General features: G+C 36.8%; 2 protein-coding genes across 11 annotated transcripts in view; both read right to left on the reverse strand.

The window, feature by feature from the left end:
* The window catches only part of SLC12A8 (solute carrier family 12 member 8), a 71114-nt gene extending 61853 nt beyond the window's left edge, over positions 1–9261 (reverse strand). For all 5 annotated transcript variants that reach the window (XR_003256980.1, XM_026087414.1, XM_026087419.1 and 2 more), the window contains exon 1: positions 3959–9261. The gene's annotated coding sequence lies outside the window, so the exon portion shown is untranslated. The remainder of the gene's footprint in view (positions 1–3958) is intronic.
* Positions 9262–12454: 3193 nt separating this feature from the next.
* ZNF148 (zinc finger protein 148) overlaps positions 12455–23840 on the reverse strand; it is a 35623-nt gene continuing 24237 nt past the window's right edge. For 4 of the 6 annotated variants that reach the window (XM_026087411.1, XM_026087407.1, XM_026087409.1 and 1 more), the window contains 4 exons: positions 22523–22646; positions 21779–21862; positions 15693–15811; positions 12455–15345 (listed from right to left, as the gene is read on the reverse strand). In XM_026087411.1, the coding sequence (XP_025943196.1) occupies positions 13750–15345; positions 15693–15811; positions 21779–21862; positions 22523–22646 (1923 nt within the window). In that variant the 3' untranslated portion in view covers positions 12455–13749. Of the gene's footprint in view, positions 15346–15692; positions 15812–16764; positions 19572–21778; positions 21863–22522; positions 22647–23840 lie in introns of those variants that run through there. The other 2 variants (XM_026087410.1, XM_026087412.1) reach the window with 2 other exon arrangements.

A 23840-nucleotide genomic window follows, 5' to 3' on the forward strand; every position in this document is an offset into this window, starting at 1 on the left:
GCAGCGGCAGCAGCACCCCTGCCCCGCCGCGCCGCGCCGGCTCCCTAACGGGGAGCCTCGGCCTCAGCGGCAGCCTGCGCCCAGCCCCGCGGGCTCCGACTGGGGGAAAAAAAGAAGAAAAAAAAAATCGCAGCCGCTCGGTGTCACCTGCTCAGGGGAACTTCCTTGTTCGGGACTCCCAAGTGACCCTGTTCCGTCTGAATTAAAGGCATGGCCTTCGAATAGCTCCAGCTTAAACAGCGTGACATCTACATTAGGCACTCTTCCTTAGGACTGAAGTGTGTTCATTCATTGCGAACTGAAGTAAGCTGGAATGAGTTAGGGCCGCTTTAATTCTGAATAAAGTATCGATACCGGAGTTCAACGTAATCTCGCTAACCCACTTTAATTTTTCAGAGTGCCCCACAAAGCATAAACAAGCCTTAACTCTTCGCCTGTCCAGAAGCGGCAAAGACCGAGTGAGTGGCAGAAGCAGGAGAGTAAGAGTTCACAGAGGAAGAGGACTCTTCTCAAAGGAGGATGAAGGCCGGCTGAGGAAATCAGCAGATTTCTCTCAGAGATATCCCATTCTTGGAATATTTCTGAAGATCTCCTCGATTCCCTTCAAAGGGGATAGTCTTCACAACCAGCAGGAAACAGGTTCAGCCTGATTCTCTGGTCTTGTGGACCAGAGCAAAATCTGAAGTAAGGATGTTCAATTTGTTGCAAAATTGGTGGAGAACCACTAACTCACTGTGACTGAGTGCCGTGGCTTGCCTGCAGGCACTTAGGCCTGTACGTACATACGCACACTCTCAGCAAGAGCTGAAAAAGTTTCTTGAGGCAGTTACCACTTTCATCCCCCGCTGCTGAACACGCTGGAAGTAATAATTGCAGAATTCCAGCAAAAGGTATTTTCAAGGACCACACTTAAAAGCTAAATCATCCAGCACTGATATTAAGAAGCACTTTCAAAATGCTCAGTGTTGGTCTCAGCCTGCTCCTAGTGAAGTCATGGCATTTTCAACATTTTCCTTACTGGCAACAGAATCCAATCCACAGCATTCACTGAGCAGAACTGTGTACATTTCTGATGAGTATGCTGATTTTTCATACTTAGCACATTAGCAAAAATGTAGCCTGACATACACTGTCATTCTTTCCAAGTGTAATCAACAAGTCACAATCATGTGCAAAGTGGTTTGTTTTCTTTAAAGAAAGGGCTTTGAAAATAGGAGGTAACCTGAATACGATAGAAGAAGCTCTCAGATTACTCATAACAAATATGTGATGATGTGGAACGGTATAAATTGCCCCAGCACGAGTTTGTGATGACTGCATGACTCACAGTTGGCTGAGCCATCAGTGAATTTATGCAGCTCATCCTCAACAAGCAGTCTACCACACCACTGTGAGGTCTACGTCATGTTACAGCAAAACYGTCTCAAACCATTTTAGAAACTTTTTTAAAAGGCCTAATAAAATTCTCTTCTTCCACTTCTTATGCCAAGTACTTTAGCTCTACTGGGAGAAAATGGGGAAAATGCAACTACAAGTTAAGACTGTTTTGTAAGAATATCAGTCCAACCCTTGCGTCCTTTCAGGGCTAGTAAATGCTGCAGGTTCYAGTGGACAGCAAGAATCTTTTCTCTCCAATTACATTTTTCCCAGGGACTGACAGATAAAACATCTTAAACCTGGCAGGCCTGAATATTGCACATCCTGCATTTTGATTTGATCGGACTTTTGATAGTCCACATTGTGTCACTGGGCAGCAACTGCTCCAGGGCACAGAATCCAGGGGTGGATTTGGGACAGAGTCAAGGAGGTGACAAAAGGTTAGGTAAGATGAAAAGGTAAGGGAAAAATTTGGGGATGCCACAGACACGACTGGAGCAAGCAGCCCCCAGAACCAGGGAAAGCAGCAATGCATAGGTCAGACAGCAAGAAAAGATGTGTATTTAAAAAGTCCACAGGCCTGAGTCATCACTTGGAACGTAGGCAGGATTGATTCTTACTAGAATGGGTATTAATCATCACATTCCTCATCGCGGTCTTCTTCAGCTGCTAGGCATACCTGTCTTCTCTAACACAGCAACGCGCAAGCTGATTTCACACACGTGCTCACGTTTCACAAGGCCAGAACTGTGAATAAACCACACGATCTAAACGCTAGTCACATCACTTACCAACCTACAGGAGAGCCCTAGATCTATAGTAAAACAGGCTGCTAAAATGGAGAGAATATACTCCCAAAATAGAGTACCTTAGATGAAGAGCCCTTTGAGTTCTAAACTGTAAAACACGTGCTTTTCAAATGCATTTTGCTGAATTTCTTTAAGCACCTGTATATAGTGGYTATCGATACAGTATCCGAGCACCACCACAAACATTCTTGTTTCAATTCTTTAAGAGTTCCAGGCCACACAAGAACGACTGGGAGAGTTAACGCAGTTGAGTGTTTCCCGTATCTGACATCAGGTGGACACATGCTGTCACCGTGGCTCACCTTCAAACAGCTGCAGCATCCACCATTCTAGTTACACGTTTAACTAGGTAACAGAGCATTTTCATGTTCAAAAGTAAATTTTGAACATTATGTTAATTTGACATTTTCCTTTAAGCTAATGAATACAGCCTTGAAGAGAATACTCCTTTCTGACTACTGTTTTGGGGAAAAAGAGACAGATCAGTCTGGTATAGTGGTATTCCTGCATTCRCTTCTCCTTCTTTTGGAATTTTAACTTTCTTAGGCTGTTCTGATCTGTCTAGGATTAGATGACTTTATAACAAGCTTCCAGGAACTGGCAAAGCAAATGGAAGAAAATATCGGACTTGAGAGAAAACAAGTAAGTCATCCTTTGAGCTTCTGATGACACTCTCTACTTTGCTCTTGCACATTACTCCGCGACCAAGATTACCTTGCGATTGCCCTGAAAATATTCCCAGCACTTGCAGTCGTTACTTTATCATCTCTCTTGACTTAGTTTATCTTTAGACAGGACGGACCAAATAAGGAACTATTGCTCTTGAAGAGCTTTCAGGGTATAAAAAATAAATATACTTTTTGAACAGCTGTTATTCATATTACAACACCGAAATATTCTATGAACTATGCTGCTAAAATAATGAAATCCTCTGGGTTTCATTTAGAATAGCCTCGTGCCTTTGATCTCACAGCAGAGACAAAAGCTCTGTTACTTCTGCCTCTCTGAAATGGCACTAATATCACTTCTGACCATGAGAAAATAATGATTATATATAAGCAACTGTGAAAACTCACATGTGCTCAGCAGCACAGCTTGCACTTCCGTAGCTGTGCCAGCTTACCCCTCTCAGATAACAGCCCCACAGGCTACGCGGCGGAGAAAGCTCTGCCTCCTCTGAATGAAGGCACCTGCGCACAACGTAATAGCAATGCACGGAACTAGGTCAACAGGTATCTGCATGGGTTGGTTTGGTACTGAGCACCCACATTTAGAGCTGAGCGGCTTGAAAGGTGCAGCTACGGGCGCAACGAAAGCCACGCCACTTTGCCTGCAGGCAGCAGCATACAGCTCCTGCGCAGAACCACACTTCGGCTCTCAGGTACAAGACGGAGAGCCGTCCCCTGAGATAGACTCCTAGTGGGAAAACCACAGGTTCAGAGCACATGGCGGTTTTGTACGTCCAGCAAACGTCCAGAAGTAAGTGCATATAAGGGAGGGAGGAATCGGATCCCATGCCTTTTGCTGGATGCGTGTGGCTGCTGACATATGCAAAAGCAATTTAGGTGGATAGACCGCAGAAAATAATCCCCCTTCCTTTTAAGATGGGACTTCACCGAATCATCATACTTAAACTCTGCCACTCATACCTGTATGMGTTTGACTGCCTTTGAAACTCAAAAGCTAGAGCAGGTGCTGCACTGGGGATGTTACGCCCCTGAAGATCAGCCCTGATGCGAAAGGAGAAAGATGCTGCCTAGGAGGCGACTTACCTGAGAGAGCGGCGCAGAGCTGCTTGCTTCGGGAAGGACAACCGCGTGCAGGGGCTCAGTTTTAAGCCCCTGCGACAGAACATGGTTCCAGAGGAAAATTCTCTTCTTTAAACTCCGTATCTTGACAACTGAAGCAGACAAAAGAGCAAACAATATTCTATAGGAAACGATCTTCTGTTGATTTGGCAAACACAATGCACAAGGTGACCAAGGAACAGGACAGTCTCCCAGACTACCTCCTAAAACAACCCCCCTCCAAATTTCCCGACTTTCATAAATTGCTCACTACCCAGGATCTGTAACAAGGTTTATTTTGGGCAGTACAGGAACAATTTTAAGTTAATAGAGATTTTTTTTTAACCTTCTAAATAAACACGTGAGCAATCATTTTAACAGAAAATTATTTCCTTCTCCTAGAAAAAAAAAAACAGCTAGTTTAATGGATTGTTTTTCCCACTCAACACAAAATTTAGTTTGTGACAATATTTTTTGGCAACAAAATATCGCCAAAACGTCCTTTTTAAATATCACTTTACTATTTGACTATTTTCATCATGGAAGTCAATAAGCAGAAATTATCAGTTCTGATTTCTTATTTCCAGCACATAATTAAAACAAATAAAAACCAGTATAACTAACATGAGCAAACATAACAGAAAGACAAGCAGGGCAGCCGAGTGAGCAGCACTACTTCCTCAGGCATACTGGAGAGTGCGCTCACGGTTTAAGACTATTACACATAAAACAATTAGAAGTAGTTACTATACTAGATGGAGGTTAACATACCACGTTAAATTCTTTATAGGTTATTTAAAAACAATACCACATCATGCACACTAGAGCAATGCTGGAACAGAAGTCACATCAAGTCATATTGCTGTATTCATTCTGTATTTCAGAAGAACATTAAGGCACTAAAAGACAGCAATGGTTATGGCCTTACACAGCTAAAAGGGACTGGAACAAGGGCAGCCTTACTAAGGCCAATTTCAGATAGTTCCTGCAGAAATGACTGTGCTGATTTAACATATTACTGCCTTGCAACTGCGTGCAGCTAGCTCTCTGCTAAGGCTACCGTGCCCCTGGTTAAGTCACCAGAGCAAATCCCATGAGTGCTCTTCCTCTGCTACTATGCAAATTCGGTCACCTGGGTTTAAACAACCTTCAGAAATGGTTTAAGCTGAGGCTAGACAAAAGACCCCTCTTGCGCAGGCCCTGCCGCTCGGAGGAGGCTCCCGGAGGTTGCTGGTGACAAAACCCACGTCCTGATCCCGCTGGCTCCAGGCCTGGGGCTGCAACAAGCTGCCGGGCAGCCGCTAACATCTGCACCTGCCCAGCTGTTTCTGCAGTGACCGTCTGATCATGGCTCAAGTTTTAACTCAGAACTTACTAGGTTCTTCTCTCTTTAAAAGGTATTGTGCAACTTTAACATTCACTTTTATAAAACTGTTCTTATACAAAGAAAAATCAACAGAGCCACCTACTTCACAAAAATCACGTCTTTATCAGAAGTGACCCTACCAAAAGACTTCAGGAAAACAATGCCTTTAAAACGTGAGTAAATAAAGGCAAGGAAAGCTAAATTACCAGTAATTAACGCTAAGGAGCGGCTTTTATTTCTGATCCACACATTTCTGGTTTTGTAAGGGCATAAATGCTATGATCTTCAATATTTCTTATTCTTTCCTGCCTCAATGCAGGAAAAATCCATCTTACACATTAAATACTCCATATACTAAACACACTACGAAATTATGTAGTGCACACATGGCATATTTTTACCCAATGTATTAAAAACTTCAATAATAAAGTTCACCCTTCTTACACTGAGATTAAAACATGATTCCTGATTCTCATTTGCCTGAAGAGTTGCTGGTACTGTATAAAGGTTCTCTAGTGCAAATGAGACTCACAAAAGGAAAGGGGCTCTGATGCTACATGTTTCTATTAAAATGATTCCATTACTACAATAATGCAATCTTCTAAGTCCAGGATGAAAGTTAAAGTCATAAGGTAATTTTTTTTCCGTAATCAAAGAAGACAAGAAGGAGATGCAAAGGGGAAGAAAACCCAAATAAGTTTGCTATGTCTCAAAACAAATACTTAAATATTTAATTGTTGATATTATCCACTTCAGTTCTTGCACAACGAATATATCTTTACGTGCCTTCGTCCTTCTCATTAAGAAAGCAGATTTTGTCTGAAAATATCTAACATGAAAAATACTGCTAAGTCTATTCATAAAACAGTATTCTATATTTTTATTTTTCAAACAGCAAGTGACCACATTTAAAATGCATCATTTGCAAATATAAATTATCAAACTATTAGTTTAATTAAAAATAAAGCAAAAACATAACTTCCCTTAGTATCACAATACATAGAAGGGTATTATAAACCCAAAATGACTAAGTTAACCATAAGAAAACAGTAATGTCAAAAGCGATGAAACTCACTTAAGTCACTTAATGAATAAATCAATTCTAAGAATACAATACCATTCACCATGATTATGTAAAAACGCAATCTTTCATTGTATTATACAGATAAAACAATCCAATCCTTCATGCCACATTTTGTAAACCATGATATAAATTACACTCACAGTCAAATGAAAAGGAAGAGTAACTTCCAAAATATTTTAAGTTGCTTTTAGGGCAGAAATAAAGGCAGACATAGAATCATTTAAAATATATCAAGTTTAACCAAAAAATTCATTTGGTCAAGCCTGCTATCCAAATAGTTTTGTTTCCTGCAAAACTATTTTTGTCTTTTTGAGTTGATTATGAAATTTATATGTTTCTTTTACATATTATATGTAAGCCATGTGTTGAACTACAGCAAAATCCTTTTATACTTGTATCATTTTTGCCACGAGACCCAAACATCCTTCATATACATACATACATGCATACATACACGCACACATGCGCACACACGCACACACACACCCTTTGTATCAGGAAATTCCTCATTTCACAGAATAAAGAAAGACTCACTTACTGCTCTCTGTCAGAAGCAAAAGGAATATACAAATTCATACTTCTCGGGTTCCTACAAAGCCATCTGTTACCTATATACAGACTTTTTTCAGGTTATGATCTTTTTTGTCATTTTAATTTTTACACTGACAATAAAGGGACGGAATTGATGTTGTAGGATAAAGAAATACTGTCTAATCATGGAAGTAAACCTATTATCCTGCCAAAAATTATCTATAAGGATTTTTTTTTTATTAGCTGAAATACAAAGAAGGCATACGGACTTCAGGAAAATAACACTATATCAGAAAATGCACTGTAACAGTGTTCCACTATATATATCATCAGGTTTTTCATAACACATTTATTTTCTCCTGTACACTAGATTTTGTACTAATTTCTCTCTCTTCAAATTTATCATATCTGCAGACTCAATTCAGCACTACATAGTATGCCTTCAAAATAAAAGGAGGTCACTTGCTTTATTGGACACCAAGTTCCCTTCCGGACAGCATTAAAAGAAAGACAAGACTACACAGACAAAGTCCAGTATAATTCATTTCTGACAATGAAAATTCCAGCCCCTCATACTGTTGCAAAATTCCTCCTACTGAAATGCTTTACTACAATAATAAAAAGCATACATTACATATAAAAGATACCAGTGTACTAAAAGTGACAGAAGTGGACTAGCAAATCCTTCAAAGCACATATTATATAAATGACTAGCATTTAAAAACATTTTTTTTYTATAAAATGTAGGTCATATACATTTATAAATTGGGGGTGGGGAGGTTCTAAAGCAGTGATGACTGTGTTCAAATAGTTATGCTGCTCTGTACAGTCTAATACCTACTCAATTCAAACTATAAGTTTGATGTTTTAGTAATCAAATAAATCCATATCATCATCTCGTAACTCATAATCTGAAAAATAAGCAACCCAAATGAAATGTGACTTGTAAGTTCACTGTTTATCTGCATATGAAATATGAAGAGAACTACTCCTTTCTACTGGAGGCCCAAGTCTCATCAGTTCAGTATCGGGACTTAAAGACTCCAAATTTAAGTAGAGGAATTGTCAGGAATCAGCACAGAAGCAGAATAGTATCTCTCATCCTTTAGAGACACAGCTATTCAACTTTTGCAGTCTTCCTCATCTTGCAGGAGTGCAGCCAAGCCATTCATTTCTGACTCAAAGTGTGTACGGATGAAGCCATAGATCTAAAGACTGTCCCCTCTGCGACTGAAATTGTGCTGTGTAAACAACGTTATATACTCCAGCAGGAGGACATTTGAATTTATTTATAAAAAAATGATTAAGAATATTCATTAACTCAAACAAGGCTATTAACTCCAAAAGTATTTTTGGAACTATCCTTATGCTACTTGTAAAGTTAGCACTGTCCTGTATTATTGCTTACAAACAGTACAACATCATATGCCTTCTAACAGAGCGGTACTGTGATCAGTTCGTACGTATTTACAGGATTTCTTGTTTGTTTTTTAAACAAGCTATAAAAACATTACATACTTTACAGACAATACAAATTTCCACATTTGTACTCAATTCAAACAAATGGAATGCATAACAATAATAAACATCATAAAGGAAGACTGACATAAGTCCTTGATTGTCAAGACACATTTATATTTATATATAAACTCTAACTGTGCAGAATCAAAGATTCAATCATAGGTACATCCTTATTTGATAAATCATATTTACAGCATGATATTGCATAAAAAAATAAAATAATGTTGTTTACACAATATTACCTTTCCATCCATTGGATTAAGGAAAGCAAGAAACAACTCTTAGAAACGTTTGCTTGCCTCAGTTTGTGTTTCCTACCAAAAGATACAATTTTAAAAAGGAAACATAAGGTTTTATATGCAGAGTTTAGCAAAAGCAACTATAAATTTATTTCCCTGACACAAAGCAATTTAAAATGGAACAAAAGTTTAAATTTTAACTTAAAGACGTTTCTTTTCATTAGCAGTAATACTTTCTTAGTACTTGTCCTTTGCAACGTGAGTTTTACCTAAATGCATTACATGCCTAACATAAACATGCATTACCATAAGTTGAATGAACTTTCAAAGTTACAAGGCTTCATTTTAGTAAAACATTTAAAACTAGGAAAGTGTAACATTATTCACTGCTTCAGTACCAAACATGTAATTTGAAAGTTCACATGGGTACTGGTACCAACTGCATAAGCATATTTCTGCCTGTTAAAATTTCCAAATGGTTTCCCAGGAAAATCAGGATTTTCCCTGCAATTTGTAATGGTATTAAAACAAGCAAACGAACAAGAACAAAAATCAAAATCCTCATAAACAAAATTTAGTTAGCAAATATACATACATAAAGAAATCCAATGCTGCAAAATTCAGAGAGGATTCATTCAAATATTCTGGTTCATTTCAAATAGTTACTACATATGATACAAATACTATAAAAATATTTTGAACAAGCATGGAATATATTGTATATGTCCGGGTGGAAAGTTTTCACAGGAGAACACAAATACTTTAGAATAAACTCCAAAAGTTACAGTAGAACCCCAATAATTCGCAGCAATGACTTAGAAACCCTTTACAAATCACAATTTTGAAAATAGTGAAGAAGCAGGCAACAAAAGCAAGGATGTCACATCACAAAACATACTTTGTTCATTTATTTTGACAAACGTAATTTAGTTTTCAATATTTCTTGTACCTCCCAGTATACTAATATGGATTCTGAAGTATACTTGGGTGAAGTAATACAGTATTACTGATATGAGACCTCACTACAGTACTTTTTAGAACTTTGCAGAGAGGTGGGGAGAGACCATCATGGATGTGTAAAACTTACTGGATGCTCTGATTAGCAGTCAGCGAATTAGCAAGATTTTACTGTACTTCTCATTTAACAATGAAAAGATACCTTCGCCCAAAAAATTGACAAGTACAATATAAAAGTAAGGAAAGTGTTAATTCGCATGAATATTTTGTTGTCCTATTTTCTTCTGGAACCACAATTTTCATTAAGACAACTAGTAGACACAAGATCATAAACATAGTTCTTTTATCACCCAATTTAAAATTTTTATGTTGTTACTCATAATTCAACATACAGTGATACATTGTTATCCTTCTCCCCAAACCTTGTAATTTATGATTAAATCACTCTCAAATCAAATGAAGAAAATGTAAATGCTTATTAGTATACCATTACAAGCCAATTCCTTCATTGTCTGTTATATTAAATGGTAAAACATATCAAAGGACTCATGCTAAAAGGGACACTGTCAAGTAATTTAGGTCCAAAATATGGCCTATTAATATATGTGTGTATGTATATATACATATACACGCACACACATATACATGTATATATAGAGGGAGTTTGTTAATAAACGTTATCCATTTCCTATTTTTTAAAATCAACTTTCTCTATCAGTAGGAGATATCCACAAAAAAAGGTCACCTTACACACACCCATTCAGTGCTTGCATGACCCAAAACTAAAAGCCTCTGCTGTTAGCTCTATAGAATACAAATGCTATCCCCAAACTTATGCTGACTGAATATCAGTACWTGAACAGACAACCAAAGCCACTTTCTTTCCACCTCTTTCAGCTTAAATGGAAAACTAACAAAAATGAACACTGACCAGATCAACATGAAGAGTGTGCATCCGTAGCAAGGTAAAAGCAGCAAAACGTGAGCAGTGGGAAATGTTTGAAAACCATGTAATCATTAAAAAAGCAAGCGCTTTTTACACAGAGAAACCTCCCAAAACTACATACACACTTATTCCAGAATAAAAGGGCATGTACTCGGGAAATTGCAGCAGTATATTTGGTTAACTCCTCCATACAGAAAGCTTCAAGCATCAGCGGATTAACTATGCACACCACCCCCCTAACGGCACGTGTGAGGACCCCTTCGAGAGCGCCGCTGCGGGCTACGCGGGGACTCTCAGTCTGTCCTAAGGCACAGAGGATAGGTGCAATGGCTCAGCAGCAGACTAGAGAACGAACTGCGACACGAGGAACAACACTTCTTCAGATGATTCCCATTTTGCTCTGGGGAAGAGCAAGTCCTTTCGCTCTGTACAATAACTTACTCGGGCAACCAAGCAGCAATTTTAAGTGTGAAGAGGGCATGGAGGGAGAGCTACTCCTTCCTCTTCCTCTATCGCTTTCTCACATCAGAGTAGCAAAGCAATAACTTCTTAAAATAAAGCTGAATCAATCTGCTTAGGGACAAGCAGGCTTCATTCTCTCTTATTTCCCTATGGGGCCACATAGGTACAGTGATAACCTAGCTCTAACTTACTTTTTTTTTTAATTTATTTTTATTTTTATTTTTGGCTTTTACTGCTTGTTCGTATTTAACAAATAGTGCTATTAATGACCATCTATTTGCAACGACAGGACACTAGAACAAAGATGGCAACACAGTATTATTTAGGCAGCAAAAGCTAGGATCTCCTGGAGATGAATGATGAAAATGAAACGTGCTTTACAAGAGGCGGCTTCCTGGGATACAGGGGCCATATTTATTATGTCTGTGCAAGGAAGGATGCAAGATCAAAAAAACAAACTGATCATAAAGGAAGAAAACCAAACAGACATGAATCAGATTAAAAATATTCTTTCAAAGAAACTTCCTTACATGAATCATTAAAAATCCATATGGAATTTACTATTCTCCCTTGATGTTCATTCTTCTTAACTCAGGGACAAATCTGCAGACCAAATAACTGGTAAGCGATAGCATGCAGAAACACCTTCCTATATTATACACCAGTTACACACCGTCAATGAATCAAATAGAATCTGTTTTCTTTCAGAAAAGTATTAAGTAAGAAGTTTACATAAGTTATGTTTCTTAGCAATGCAGGAAGCAAGCCACGGATTACAAATGCACTTTCTTCCTCAACTGTACCAAGTGAAATTAGTGCACTATTAGCCATACCATACTGGCAAAGAGAGAGGGTTCGGAGAGATCAGGTTCCTGACAATGAAACTTAAGAAAAATATTGCTACCACTTTGGGAAGAGGTGGGGAGTGTTGTGTGTCCCACTCAAGTCCTTTCAAAAGACAGGATATATTTTAGCCTCTTGGGATGCAGATTTTTCTACTAGCTGATGGCTTCATTTGAGAGACACCAGGTCATGATAGTGCTGTAAAAGGATGTATGCATCCCTATTGAAAAAAAATACATATACATATATACACATATATGTGTGTGTGTGTGTGTGTGTGTGCGCGTGTGTTTCCCTGGTTAATCAGCCTATGTTAGGCTTAAACTGCCTTAAACTACCAGACAGTGTCCCTTTAGGGAAGGTGCAATAGAACATACAGTTCAAAAATCTGTAAATTGTTAACTTAAACTACACAATAGTTATGCTACTCAAATCTTACAACCTTAAAAATGCACACAGAACTACTTATCGTACCATACTGTATACTTCAAGACAAAGTACTATTCAAAAAAACATATTCATGGTACAGGGATAAAGTTTGCAGTTTATTTATATTGTGAAATGCAATGAAAGCTTCTGATCACTCATCTATGCTCAAAAAGAAAGTCTGTTCACTAGCATTATTCAACAGTTTCAGTTGGTAAAATGGTAGCGAATTTCACTATGAAAACACTAAAAAGATATGCAATTTGAATGCCCACTTCTTCAACTTTCTGGGATACCTCAGTAAATTTAATTATCTGAATTGTCAAAAGTCTAGACAGAGAATTAAAACAATTTTCACAGAAGCTAAGAATATCCAATCTCAATTTATATTAAAATAATTGGAGCTGTATGAGATGACAATGATGCAACCATATCAAACCTAAAAATCTAAAATAGCTTTATTTTTTGAGAAATCAAAAACTATCAAATAGACTAAGTGCTCTATGTTAATCATTATGAATATGTAGGGTAAGGTACAATTAAGCTTTTAAATCTTGGAATACACAGTTTGTGTAAGCATTATGTAATTGGGAATGTCATCTACAGAGTATTTCAACTAAAACTTCAAAATCTTGATATCTGCATATGAAAAAGTCATTAAAAAGTTACATCTAGATTCAGCTGTACAAAGAAATACACATTACTTCAGGAATGAAGTAAAGGCATTAGCAGTTAGGTATTTGCTAAAAAAAAGTGTTTAAAATATTTTAAATTAATTAGGCTTTTAAATAGTAGAGTTAGTCTATCAGAATTTATTTTTTCCTCCAAACACAACTCAATGTAATGCAAAGCAAAAATAAAGGGCAAATGGTCTAAAATTATTTTTGACAAAGAGGCAAGAAAGGATCTTCTTCTAGAAAATGCCATCTTTTAAAGCTATAATTGCTTGACCTTGAAACTTATAATTTACTCTGTTTAGTACGTGTTGATTCCCTGCTGAAGAGCAATGAGTATGCTGACAAGCTTAGAAATGACAATATGAATAATATCAGACAATAACTGTCCTCCCAAAGCATACAAGGAAACCAGTTAGGAAACAATCATGGGGGAAAGTCTTACCTGGGGATTTTGTTTATTTTAAATTTCATAGAAGGTAAAATAGTTTCTGTATTCAAACAAGTGAATAATAAACTGCCTTTGATAGGGGCAACAACATCAGGCAGTTCAATGACTGGTGACTAACCAAAAAAAAAAAAAAAAGCAGTTATTGGTCTTGCTAATATCAGCTTACTTTTGTTTTAACATATCGCTCTTAAAAGCTGTACAGAACTCCATCTTATAYAGAGCAACCCCGTTTTGACAAATGTGTTCTAAAGTGCCAGTATTATTTACAAAGATTTCTTAGCCAAAAGTCTGGCCCGTTGTGGCATCAGGTGAAGAAGTCATCCCAGCTCTACTGTCATTTACATTCACCAAGGGAAATTCTGGGAATTCAGCACTTGTCCCTGGTCCCCGAAGGTTCACCTGTCCATTGGCAGTGCTAAACTGAGATGATATTCCAGCTCTTGCCCCATGGTACTGAGCTCTGAAGGGCTGCTCAAAGGAGCTAATTTGATATGCTTGATGAACAGGCTGTGCCTCTGCCTTCTTCTGAGAAGTTACTTGATCCAAAAAGTCTTGTGTAGAGGAGGAGGAAGAATGATTTGCCTCATCACCTGAAAAGGGAAAAGGGTGCTGCGATTCACCAACCATTAGTCCAAAATGAGACTTGTCTGGAGTTGTTCTTAATGGAGAGTTCATTCCCGATCGAAAGCTATTGACCGGTATAGATGTGTAGACCTGTTTCTCTATGGAAGGAAATGCTGGCTGGGTTGTAAGAGTCTGGTTATCAGTCACAAAATTAAGGCTTGGGTTGTTCAAATAGGCATCATTTTGGCTAGTTCTGTCCAAAGCTTGTTGTAAAAACTTTGAATATTCTTGTAACATACTAGCTTTATCTGATGAGGAAGCTTGAGAGCTTGTTCCAACTGTCTCAGATTGGGTGACCTCAGATACTTCAGAAGAATTGATTGATATACTGGAGGTCACCTCAGTGTCAGCCACACTGAAAGATATTTCATGTTGTCCATTAGCCTTGTGTGAATAATGATCTAACAGAGTTTGCAGTACCTCATCTGGAATGACATTTTTGTCATGGTTACCTTTAATTTCAACATTCAATGCCTGTGTGTCTAATATTGATGCTGTGGCAGTTTCATCAATGACACTTGCCACCGCTGCCTGTGTTACCGAAGGTTGAGATGCTATGGTACTTACATTCAAGGCATATTCTCTACTGTTATTACTAGCTGCTTGTAGATACCTCTTTTTCTTTAAAAACTGCATTGCATCATCATAATTAGTGCTGCTGTGTACTGGTTTACTGGGCCCTTCCTGTAATGTATCCACTTGATCGATGTCAGCATTACCTTCAGAGTCCAGTAAACCTTGCTTATCCACAAGATCAAAAGCATACTTTGAAACCTTGTTGTCTTCATACGTAGATAAAGGTGAAATGGTTTGACTTTGCTCAAGTGGCTGCTTCAGACTCCTCTTGCTGTTAACTTTTTTGAGAACCAGCTTAGGTGGGTGTATTTCTCCAGAATTTGCTTCTTCTAAGTGCGTCCCACTGACAGAAGAATGTGGCATCTCAACAGCATATTCTGCTACCATATATTCATCTTTTACTTTAGTACTAGCAGAGTACAAAGGCAAATAGTCATTTTTGTCCTTCTTCTGTTCTGACTTATCTGTACTTTCCTTATCCACAGATTTTGTTTTCTCTGTTTTCTGCCTTTTCTTCTTTGGCAAGGAGCTGTCTTTCATAGGCGTAGAGAAACCAGAATCTTCCTCTGATGGCAAAAAGCCAACTTTGGTGGCACTTCTGTTCGGTTTCTTGTCACGGTTCTCATGGCACATGCGTTTATGTTTCAGCACACGATCAGTCCTGGAGAAATACTGCAGAAGATTTTTTATTAGAGAAAAATAAATATATTAGCAGTTGAAAAAGAAGCTCTTGATTCTAACAAATTTACTTGGCAGTTCATTCACTTTACCCACTTCTAATGAAATGTCAGACAACACAGTGTTGTTTGAAGCATCAAAGAAAAAACTATAAAATCAAGTAGAGACAGTTGTGACTCTGCTCCACCTGTGCACCAAGATAACCTACCGTAACAGAAAAAACATATTCTTTTGAAAGTTTATATGCATGCACATGACTACAACATCTGGAGAAATTCCCATGTGTACTACTCAAGAATTGAAAGGTGTTCTATATGAAAGGTTTCAAGAAATCCTGTTACCTGCAAACAATATTCGCACTGGTAAGGCTTCTCTCCACTGTGAGTTCTTTTGTGCCTTTCCATGTGATACTTCTGAATAAACCTCATACCACATTCATCACAACGAAATGGCTTCTCACCTGATAAAAAACATGTATCAATATTAATCTAAACAAAATAAATTCTCAAACAAAAAAAATTTCCACGCAATTATCAGGTAAAATATTACAGTCTCTATTAGAAACAATAAAGAAGAGGATTTAGTCTGTCGCTACTGAAAAAACAACATAGGGCTTACTCATGTCACAATTTTCCCAGGGCTCAGTTGTCTGATGCTTCAAAATAATCATAAAAGCAGAAAAATGGCATTTATACCAAAAAAGCTTTAAGAAACTAAATTCTCTCTCCTTTTTTCTAATGTGGGTACAGTTACGTGTCTTTAACCTAAAAAATGAAGAACTACAAAGACAGATAGGTATCCTTCCTAAACTGTTGCTACATATTCTTTTATGACAGAAGATTTTATAAAAACACCTTAATTCTCTCATCGACTTAGATAACACAATCCCATTCTTTCTAGAAAAGAATTATGTATTTTCAAGCTTTCAATTTAAGATATTTGTAGGGTTCTGTGTAATTTTTTTTTCCTTTCCTGATATCTGTATGCAGAACTGAAGTAACCGCTCTGAAAAATCTTATTATTTTGGTTGGAAATCCTGAATTGTTCTTATTAGAAAAATTAAGCTGAAAACAACAAATTTCTGTAGCTAAATTGATCCAGGCAAATTGAATTCTTTTTCCCTCTGATATTTTTATTTTCTAGGTTTCTCTGATGAACCCTAAAAATTCTAAGTGTCTGAAAAGTTAGTTTTGCTGTTACAAAAGTTCACTGTTATTCTACAGAACTCATCCTGAACAACAGTAATCCTACCTCTTAATATTATTATACAATCTTTTGAGTTGATGTAGAGATTTTGAATTCTTTTGATAGCATCTGTCAACATCCTCTTTGTTCTGGACACTGTATTGCTCTGATTTGGGGGATAGAAAACATCTATCTTTTGTCTCCAGAAATAGGCAGATTATTTTTCTCTATTTCTCTATTTCCCTTTTTTTCTGAGGTAGTTTCTGAGACATAATATTCTTTTATTCTTCAAATTATTTGATTTACTAAGATGTATATTCTCTATTTAGAATAGTGACATTTAGCCATATCCTCTCCAAGTAGAAATAGGGTTGATATGTCTACACCTTCAAGTAAGATGTTAGTATTTATAGAAACTGGAATGGAAAATACCTACATCACCTGCACATTTGCTCCTAGTCAGATCATTAATACTCAAAGTTTTGACCATCTTAATTTCAAGTAACTTCTAAATCTCTCTCTGTCTAAGCCTATGCCCTATTTCCAATTATTAATTCTTACCTCTCCACATGGCTTCTCAACCAATCCCTTCTTGGACAACTTATTGTCGTCTCCAATTTATCCTCTCCTAAACCAAATGATCTTCTCTCCTAAGATCTCTTTGATCCATCAGTAGTCCTTTTTCTAAAGGTTCACATTTAGTCTAGGACTAACCTTTGCCATTTCTTACTTATTAAAAACCAGCATAAAATCTTGGGGTTTTTAGCACTTAGCTATAGATAACACTTAACTATCATTTCATCATCTCTTGTACTGACTATAATCAAATCCTCCTCTCTGGCCTATTTCCTACCTTTCTAACTCCAGTTTCATTCTTCTTTTCATGTTCTCTTCATTTATCAGGCACACTTACTACTATGGTGTTTATTTATACCAAGTCTGTGGAGACTTTCTGAATCAAATTCATATCCCTATCTTTGCTTCTAAAGAAGATGAGGTAAGAGTTTTAGGTCATCTTTGTTCTAGTTTTATACACCAAACCATTCCATTCCCAAAGACTACTTTTTAATCCTTTCTACTTACTGCTTTCTTTTCCTTTGTTCCACTATTCCACTTGGCGCTTCCTTTATATGTCCCCTTCAAACGATTTTCCTTATGTTGTCTGGAAGTTTGCTTTCCCACTCTCTTAAACCTTTCTTAGAAAACCAAACAGTAGTTTGGGATGAAGACTATCCTGAGTCTTACCAGAACCCAAACCAAGTCAGAGAAGCAAAAAAGACAGCTCAGTCTTATTCAGGAGCCCTCTGCTACCCCAGGAAGGCTAGAATACAAAATGCTTCACTGATACACTTACCTTCAGCCTTGTACCCATTTTTGTACATGAACGGTCATAGAGCCCTCAATATCGTTCTACTTAAGCTGGCTATTTACCGGCAGAAGACTCTACCATCTGCCTGTTTCTCTTTTCAAAGTTTCAATAGGGTCAAGCAGAGGTTTTCATTTTTTTCTTTGTAGAGTATTACCACCAGCAATGATAAAGATGGCAGATACATAACTCTGGCAGCAGCAGCTTATGTGTCTGTGCCAGACCATGCACCACTTTGAAATGGCTTCCAAACAGTGTGGAAAAGGATCAGATTGTGACAGGTATTTTGGAGACTTTGAGAGTACACATGAAAGCATTGCTACCATGTCGCAACAGGAAGCAAAGTAATCCGTTTGGGGACACTGCCCTCGAATTAATCACTACAACACGGAAAATGCTACTTTTCACAAGAATTCCAGAATACTCTGCAAGTAAGATTAAGAAACACTTTGTGAAACTGATACTATACTTAATTCTTGCTTTAATCTTCATAACGAACATAATATTAGAAAAAGATTAAAAATTAGTATGAAGATACACTTCCCATAATGCCTTCTTCCTAGAAGAAGCCTGAAACTTCAGATGCCTTCTGAAATTTTGTTGTACTCTTAAAACAGGACATATTGCAAATGGAGGAGATCATTAATAATAACCTTTTACTAATGTAGGAAGTGTCCAAGACATATTTTTCTGAAATAAGTTAGTGAGTAGGAAAGAATCAGATGTRAAAAAAGGCAAAACTGAAAAATACAGTAATTATAAGCATTGTTTATCAAAACAGCCTGAAGGAGAATATTCTTAAGACATTTTGAGTATGTTTTGTGTCTATATAGGAAATCTATTAAAACTGAGCATTAGTACTATTTATTGCTACAAATACAATGTGTACAAAGGCCCTAACAATTATAAAAGTTAACCTCTGGGACAGTTTAAAAATCTGAACAGACAAAATACAAACGATAAAATACAAAAGAAGGCAATAAAAAAGCAGCATGACTGAATAATAAGGCACTTGAATTGTTAGCCCCAATGTTGCTTTATTTTCTTATTATAATTTCATTTTTTGTGTTTAAAATGCAAAATGGGGTGGGTTACAGAATCAGGAGATGACACATGAATGCATGAGTGGGGAAGGAGTACAGAAACATCTCTCAACAAAAAAAAAAGTAGACATATTTGAAAAACACATGTGGTATTATTCTCTTCAGGAGCCTAGGAAACTCAAAATATTGAAAATATTAATCTACCGATGACTCTTCCTCCTATCTGAAATGGCAATTTTCTGTATCATTAATGACAAATTTAGCAGCATGGTCCTATCACTGCTACCCCCCGTACATAAAATTGTTTCTAGTAAGTGAATTTTGTATTAATGCAATGTCTGCTTTTAGATGCAACTATTTAATTATTTACATAGGATAAGGCTGTTCATTGATGGCTTCCTACTTCCCTCATAACATTTCATTTGAGGGAATGGTTCAGAGAACAGAATTCAAATCATATTGGAACAAGCTACAGCACCTGTAAGTTCAGGGCTTGTCACAGGCATAAAACACGGCCTCTGACTGTTACCACTATTTTCGATGGTCCTAAAATACTGAACTTGAAAAACTGATAAAGATCTTAAAAAGAGGAGGAAACATCCTGTTCTTCATCAATGTTTTGAACACTGTAAAAAAAGGTGGGGCCAAAATGGTCATTTAGAGAGATAAAAAAGCAAAAGAAAAAAAAAGTATTTGTAATGAAAATTTCTCAGAGTGTGAAGACTCTGAAGCAAGCTCTCCTTCCCTCTCGCCAGAGTTAAAAATACAGACCCACTGCTCACCTCCCRGTCAGAGAAGCAACCTGAAATTTCAGCTGTTTTGGATGGGTTCAATTATGCAACTCTGAACAACAGTTTAACACTATACAGCCAATAAAGGCCCACTCGTGAATATTATCATATAGCAGTGAAAGTACAGAAGGGTAAGTAAAATGCCAATTAACTATACTGTAACTGGGCCAAGAAATCAAATTCAGCACTAGTCAAATACTTACTTACTAAATGAACTTCAAAAAAAATTTTTTTTTAAGATCAATGCTTTTAGTTTTTTTCAGAACAAGTCATATATATACAATAACCACAACCTCACTAAAAGTGCAAGATGGCAGTCCATGGGAAACTGGCTCAATAAAGTGATAATTAAACTGCTGGAAGTTGGGTCTTACATGCTCTCTCCTAAGCGTTTATATAGTTGTCATCTAGGAAACACCCATAATTCAACAGTTTAAACACAATCACCATTTTCAGTTTTCTAAGAAATAACCAAACTATACTAAACCAGCAGGATGCTGAGAAAAGGAGGAGAAGATAGTTATCTAAGAAGTCAGATAATAATATGGTTAATTTGTTAAATGGCAGCTTTTTCTCTGCTAAACAAAGATTGGTATAGGTAAAAGCTGGCAGAAAAAAAGAAAAAAAAAGAACAACCTCCCCCCCACCACCAAACCCTCCCTCCAAAGCTTACAATCAACACGGCAGAATTCTCATTAGAGCTAGAAGTCGAATTTTAAAAGATAATTAAATCAATTTATATAATATTTGCAGTCAAGCGTTAATTAACTACATTGCCCAGACTCTCATTTTCAAAGCCACGTACAGGGAATAATCCTCAGAAAAAAAATCTTCTGAAAAAATGAAAAAAAAAAAAAAAAAGACCATGCTTAAATTTTTGCCTTTTTTTGGGGGGGGGGGAATAGACAGAAGAAAGAGATCGAGTGAGCATTCTTTTCAAGAATAATATCTGCACAAAGTGAAGGCAGCATGGTTCACCAATTCAGAGCCAGAGGAAAGACTAGGAACAGAACAAAGACATTGGACAGAAGAATGGAGGACTCTTCTGTGGCTGGCTGGCTGAAGGAAACCTACTTAGTCTGGACTCATGGCAACCTAGGATACAAAAACCCCATAAACAACAGGGCATTTGTGCATGCAACTCCCTGTACACTGCTCTGAAAATTCATTTTGCCGAGGTTTTTTTCCCTCTCAACTCTTACACATGCACACACTGCACTGCGTGTTAGTAGCTTTCATATCCATTTAAATGCTACAGACAAGAAACACTGTGCACATTCACCAGCTCTGCTTTTCTGCAAAACAGGCTGAGAAATTGGCATCTAGTCCAAAAGGACCATATTACAAAATATTTACAGAGGGATTGAAAGGCCATGCACCAAAATGCCAAAAACCCAATGAAGCCAAACCTGTTAAAGAATGTGGTTTTGTGCAGTGCAACAAGATAAAAAATAAACAAGTACATATAAACTTTAACTCTCTTTGGCTTAAAACTTTGGGCCTTATTTGACCTATATTGCATATTTTCAAACTAAGGCTCTTATTTTTAGAACAGTTCTGAATTAAACCTTTCAAAAAAGAGTGAAAAGTAATGCTGATACTAATACCTTTGGGATTAGGCATTTTGGCCATTTTAGTCCTGGCACTTTTCCATCAAATTCCAAAAGAAATAAAAAAATCTATTGAGATGTGATTTGGAAGTCCCAATTGTCCAAATTAATTTGATACAACAAAAGATACAACTGCTTAACAAACTTGGACTTTTACGAACACACAAACTTCAGGATTTGCTACTTGGGTTATTTTTAGAATACTATTTTCAAATTTGCTTACTAGAGTTTATACTCACTTTACAGCCAAAGAAAAGTGGAGCAAGTCAAAAAGCACAAAGCTAACTTAATTTTAAAAGTTTTATAACATATGTTAAGTCAAAACAAACTACAGCAGGATTTTAGGCTGCATACTTATTATCGGAAACCTTGCCTGAGTGGGGAAACAGTTCTTAAGCACGCTAGTAAAGATACTCAAGGCACTATACTCACCAGTATGAATCTTCTCATGCCTCTGTAGCAGGTACTTCTGAATGAAACGCATGTCGCACTGACTGCACTGAAATGGTTTTTCACCTTGAACAATATAATTCCACATCCATAAGTTAATAACTACACACTGTTGTTTCTGATAACTACTTTTGAGGAATATAAAAATGCCTATAAAAAACCCAGCATCTGAGCGAATTCCAAAAATATTCTAATACCAAAAAACATTAGCCTTACTAAGTATATGAACTGCAGAATTCTTTCCATGATCCTATGAGTCATATTAATACTAGCACGGAAGAGTGATCTGAAATGGCTGTAATTTCCTCATGAACAAGATCAATCACGATGCTGGCATAAGACTGCATTCAGGATACTGGCAAGCTATTATAATGGTAAGTACCTTTTTCACTTCTCCGAACCAGAGAGATACCTCATCAGGCAAATAAGCAGCTGGAGCACATTTTACAAAGGGGTCAATTTTGGCACTTAGGCTACAAGTCAACCCATTACTTTCTGATAAAGAAAGAAAAGAAACCTTGTAAACAGTTAGGTTTTCAGTTTATTAAACATATGTTGATTTTTTTTCTGGTATTCTTTTGACACTTTGGTGCATGGAATCTCTAAGCTTAGATGCCAAGTTAGCTACGCTCTTAAAACTGAAATTCGCATAGAGCTGAAAACATTTTTAACATAAGAAAACAAATCTTTATATAGTAGAAAAGACAATTTGAAGTCAAGCAGTACCTGTATGAATGAAGACATGTCTCTGTAAATGGTAGTTGGTTCTAAAGGCAGCATTGCAATGCTCACAAACATGAGATTTGTGGGTTTTCAGACCAAGTGATCCGTCCTCATTTATTGTAAGGATCTATTTTAAAAAGAGTAAAATTTGTTCTCACACTACCCTCTAAAGATGTCTTATTTACTAAAAAAAAAAAAAAAATCTGTTTAATGCAGAAAATGTAAATATTTCAGGTAAACCATGCTAATTTCTACAAAACTATCCGATAGGCTTTTAGTTTACATTTCCAAACACAGCCCAGTACAACCTGTGTCTCATTAAATTAGAAGACATTTCAACAGGACAGAGACAAAAGCAGCTCATGGAAAACCAGCTTAGAGCTTCCCTATCCACAGCTGAGTCACTTTATATGCTACTGTTTACTTTGTCCGTCTGGTGGAAAGGAGGCAAAGTAACCAAACCACCTCTGGGCACAGAACCATGGATAATTATATTTTAAAGGAAAAATGAAACGTTATATTCTTGTTTCAATCACRATTTAAAATGTTTGTTAAAAAGTGTTAAAACCTATCCAGGATAGTCATACAAATTATCTGCATAATCTCCATAGTCTCGGAGACAAATTGTTTTTAAAAAACAAAATCTCAAAGCCATACAAGCAAAAGAATAGTATTATTTTTCTCTCTGTTCAAATTTTTCACTCAACAGAATATTGCTCGCTCAATAAACAGGCTGGAGCAGTTCCTTGACAAATTCAACTTTCCACACTCAATTGCTTTGGTATCAAAGCAGCTATTTTCATATGAATTTGAAAAAACTTAAATGAAAAAGATTTCCACTGTATCTACCTCATTCAATAAAGCTCATCACAGGTTTTCTCTATTTGACCAAAAAAAGAACAAACAAAAAACCCCAAACCCCAAAACTCAACAGCAAAACCCCTATTATCTCTGGCAAGAGAATAAGAAAATTGGTAAGCAAGTTACATTTCCAAAAGTTTTACTTAACTGGAAACAAAACTATAAAGAAGAGTTTAAGTAACCTTAAATAAAAGTTAAATCCCTTGTTATTAAAAAAAAAAAAAAAAGTCTGCTGGGGAAAACACATCTGCATTTTACTTAATTAGGATGTTTGGGGAGTTTATGATAATGATAGTGATGAGAAAGGGAGAGTCAGAATAATCGAAATAACAATTTCTCTGCAACAGTAGCAAACACTGTAAGATCTATTTAAATAATTTTTATTCTGCTGCATCAAAACTCAGCAAGGCCGAAATCTTGAGCCAACAAAATCTCGTGCATTCACTCTGAAGGACAAGCA

This window comes from Apteryx rowi, unplaced genomic scaffold (assembly GCF_003343035.1).
Source record: "Apteryx rowi isolate R43461 unplaced genomic scaffold, aptRow1 scaffold_715, whole genome shotgun sequence".
NCBI lineage: Eukaryota > Metazoa > Chordata > Aves > Apterygiformes > Apterygidae > Apteryx > Apteryx rowi.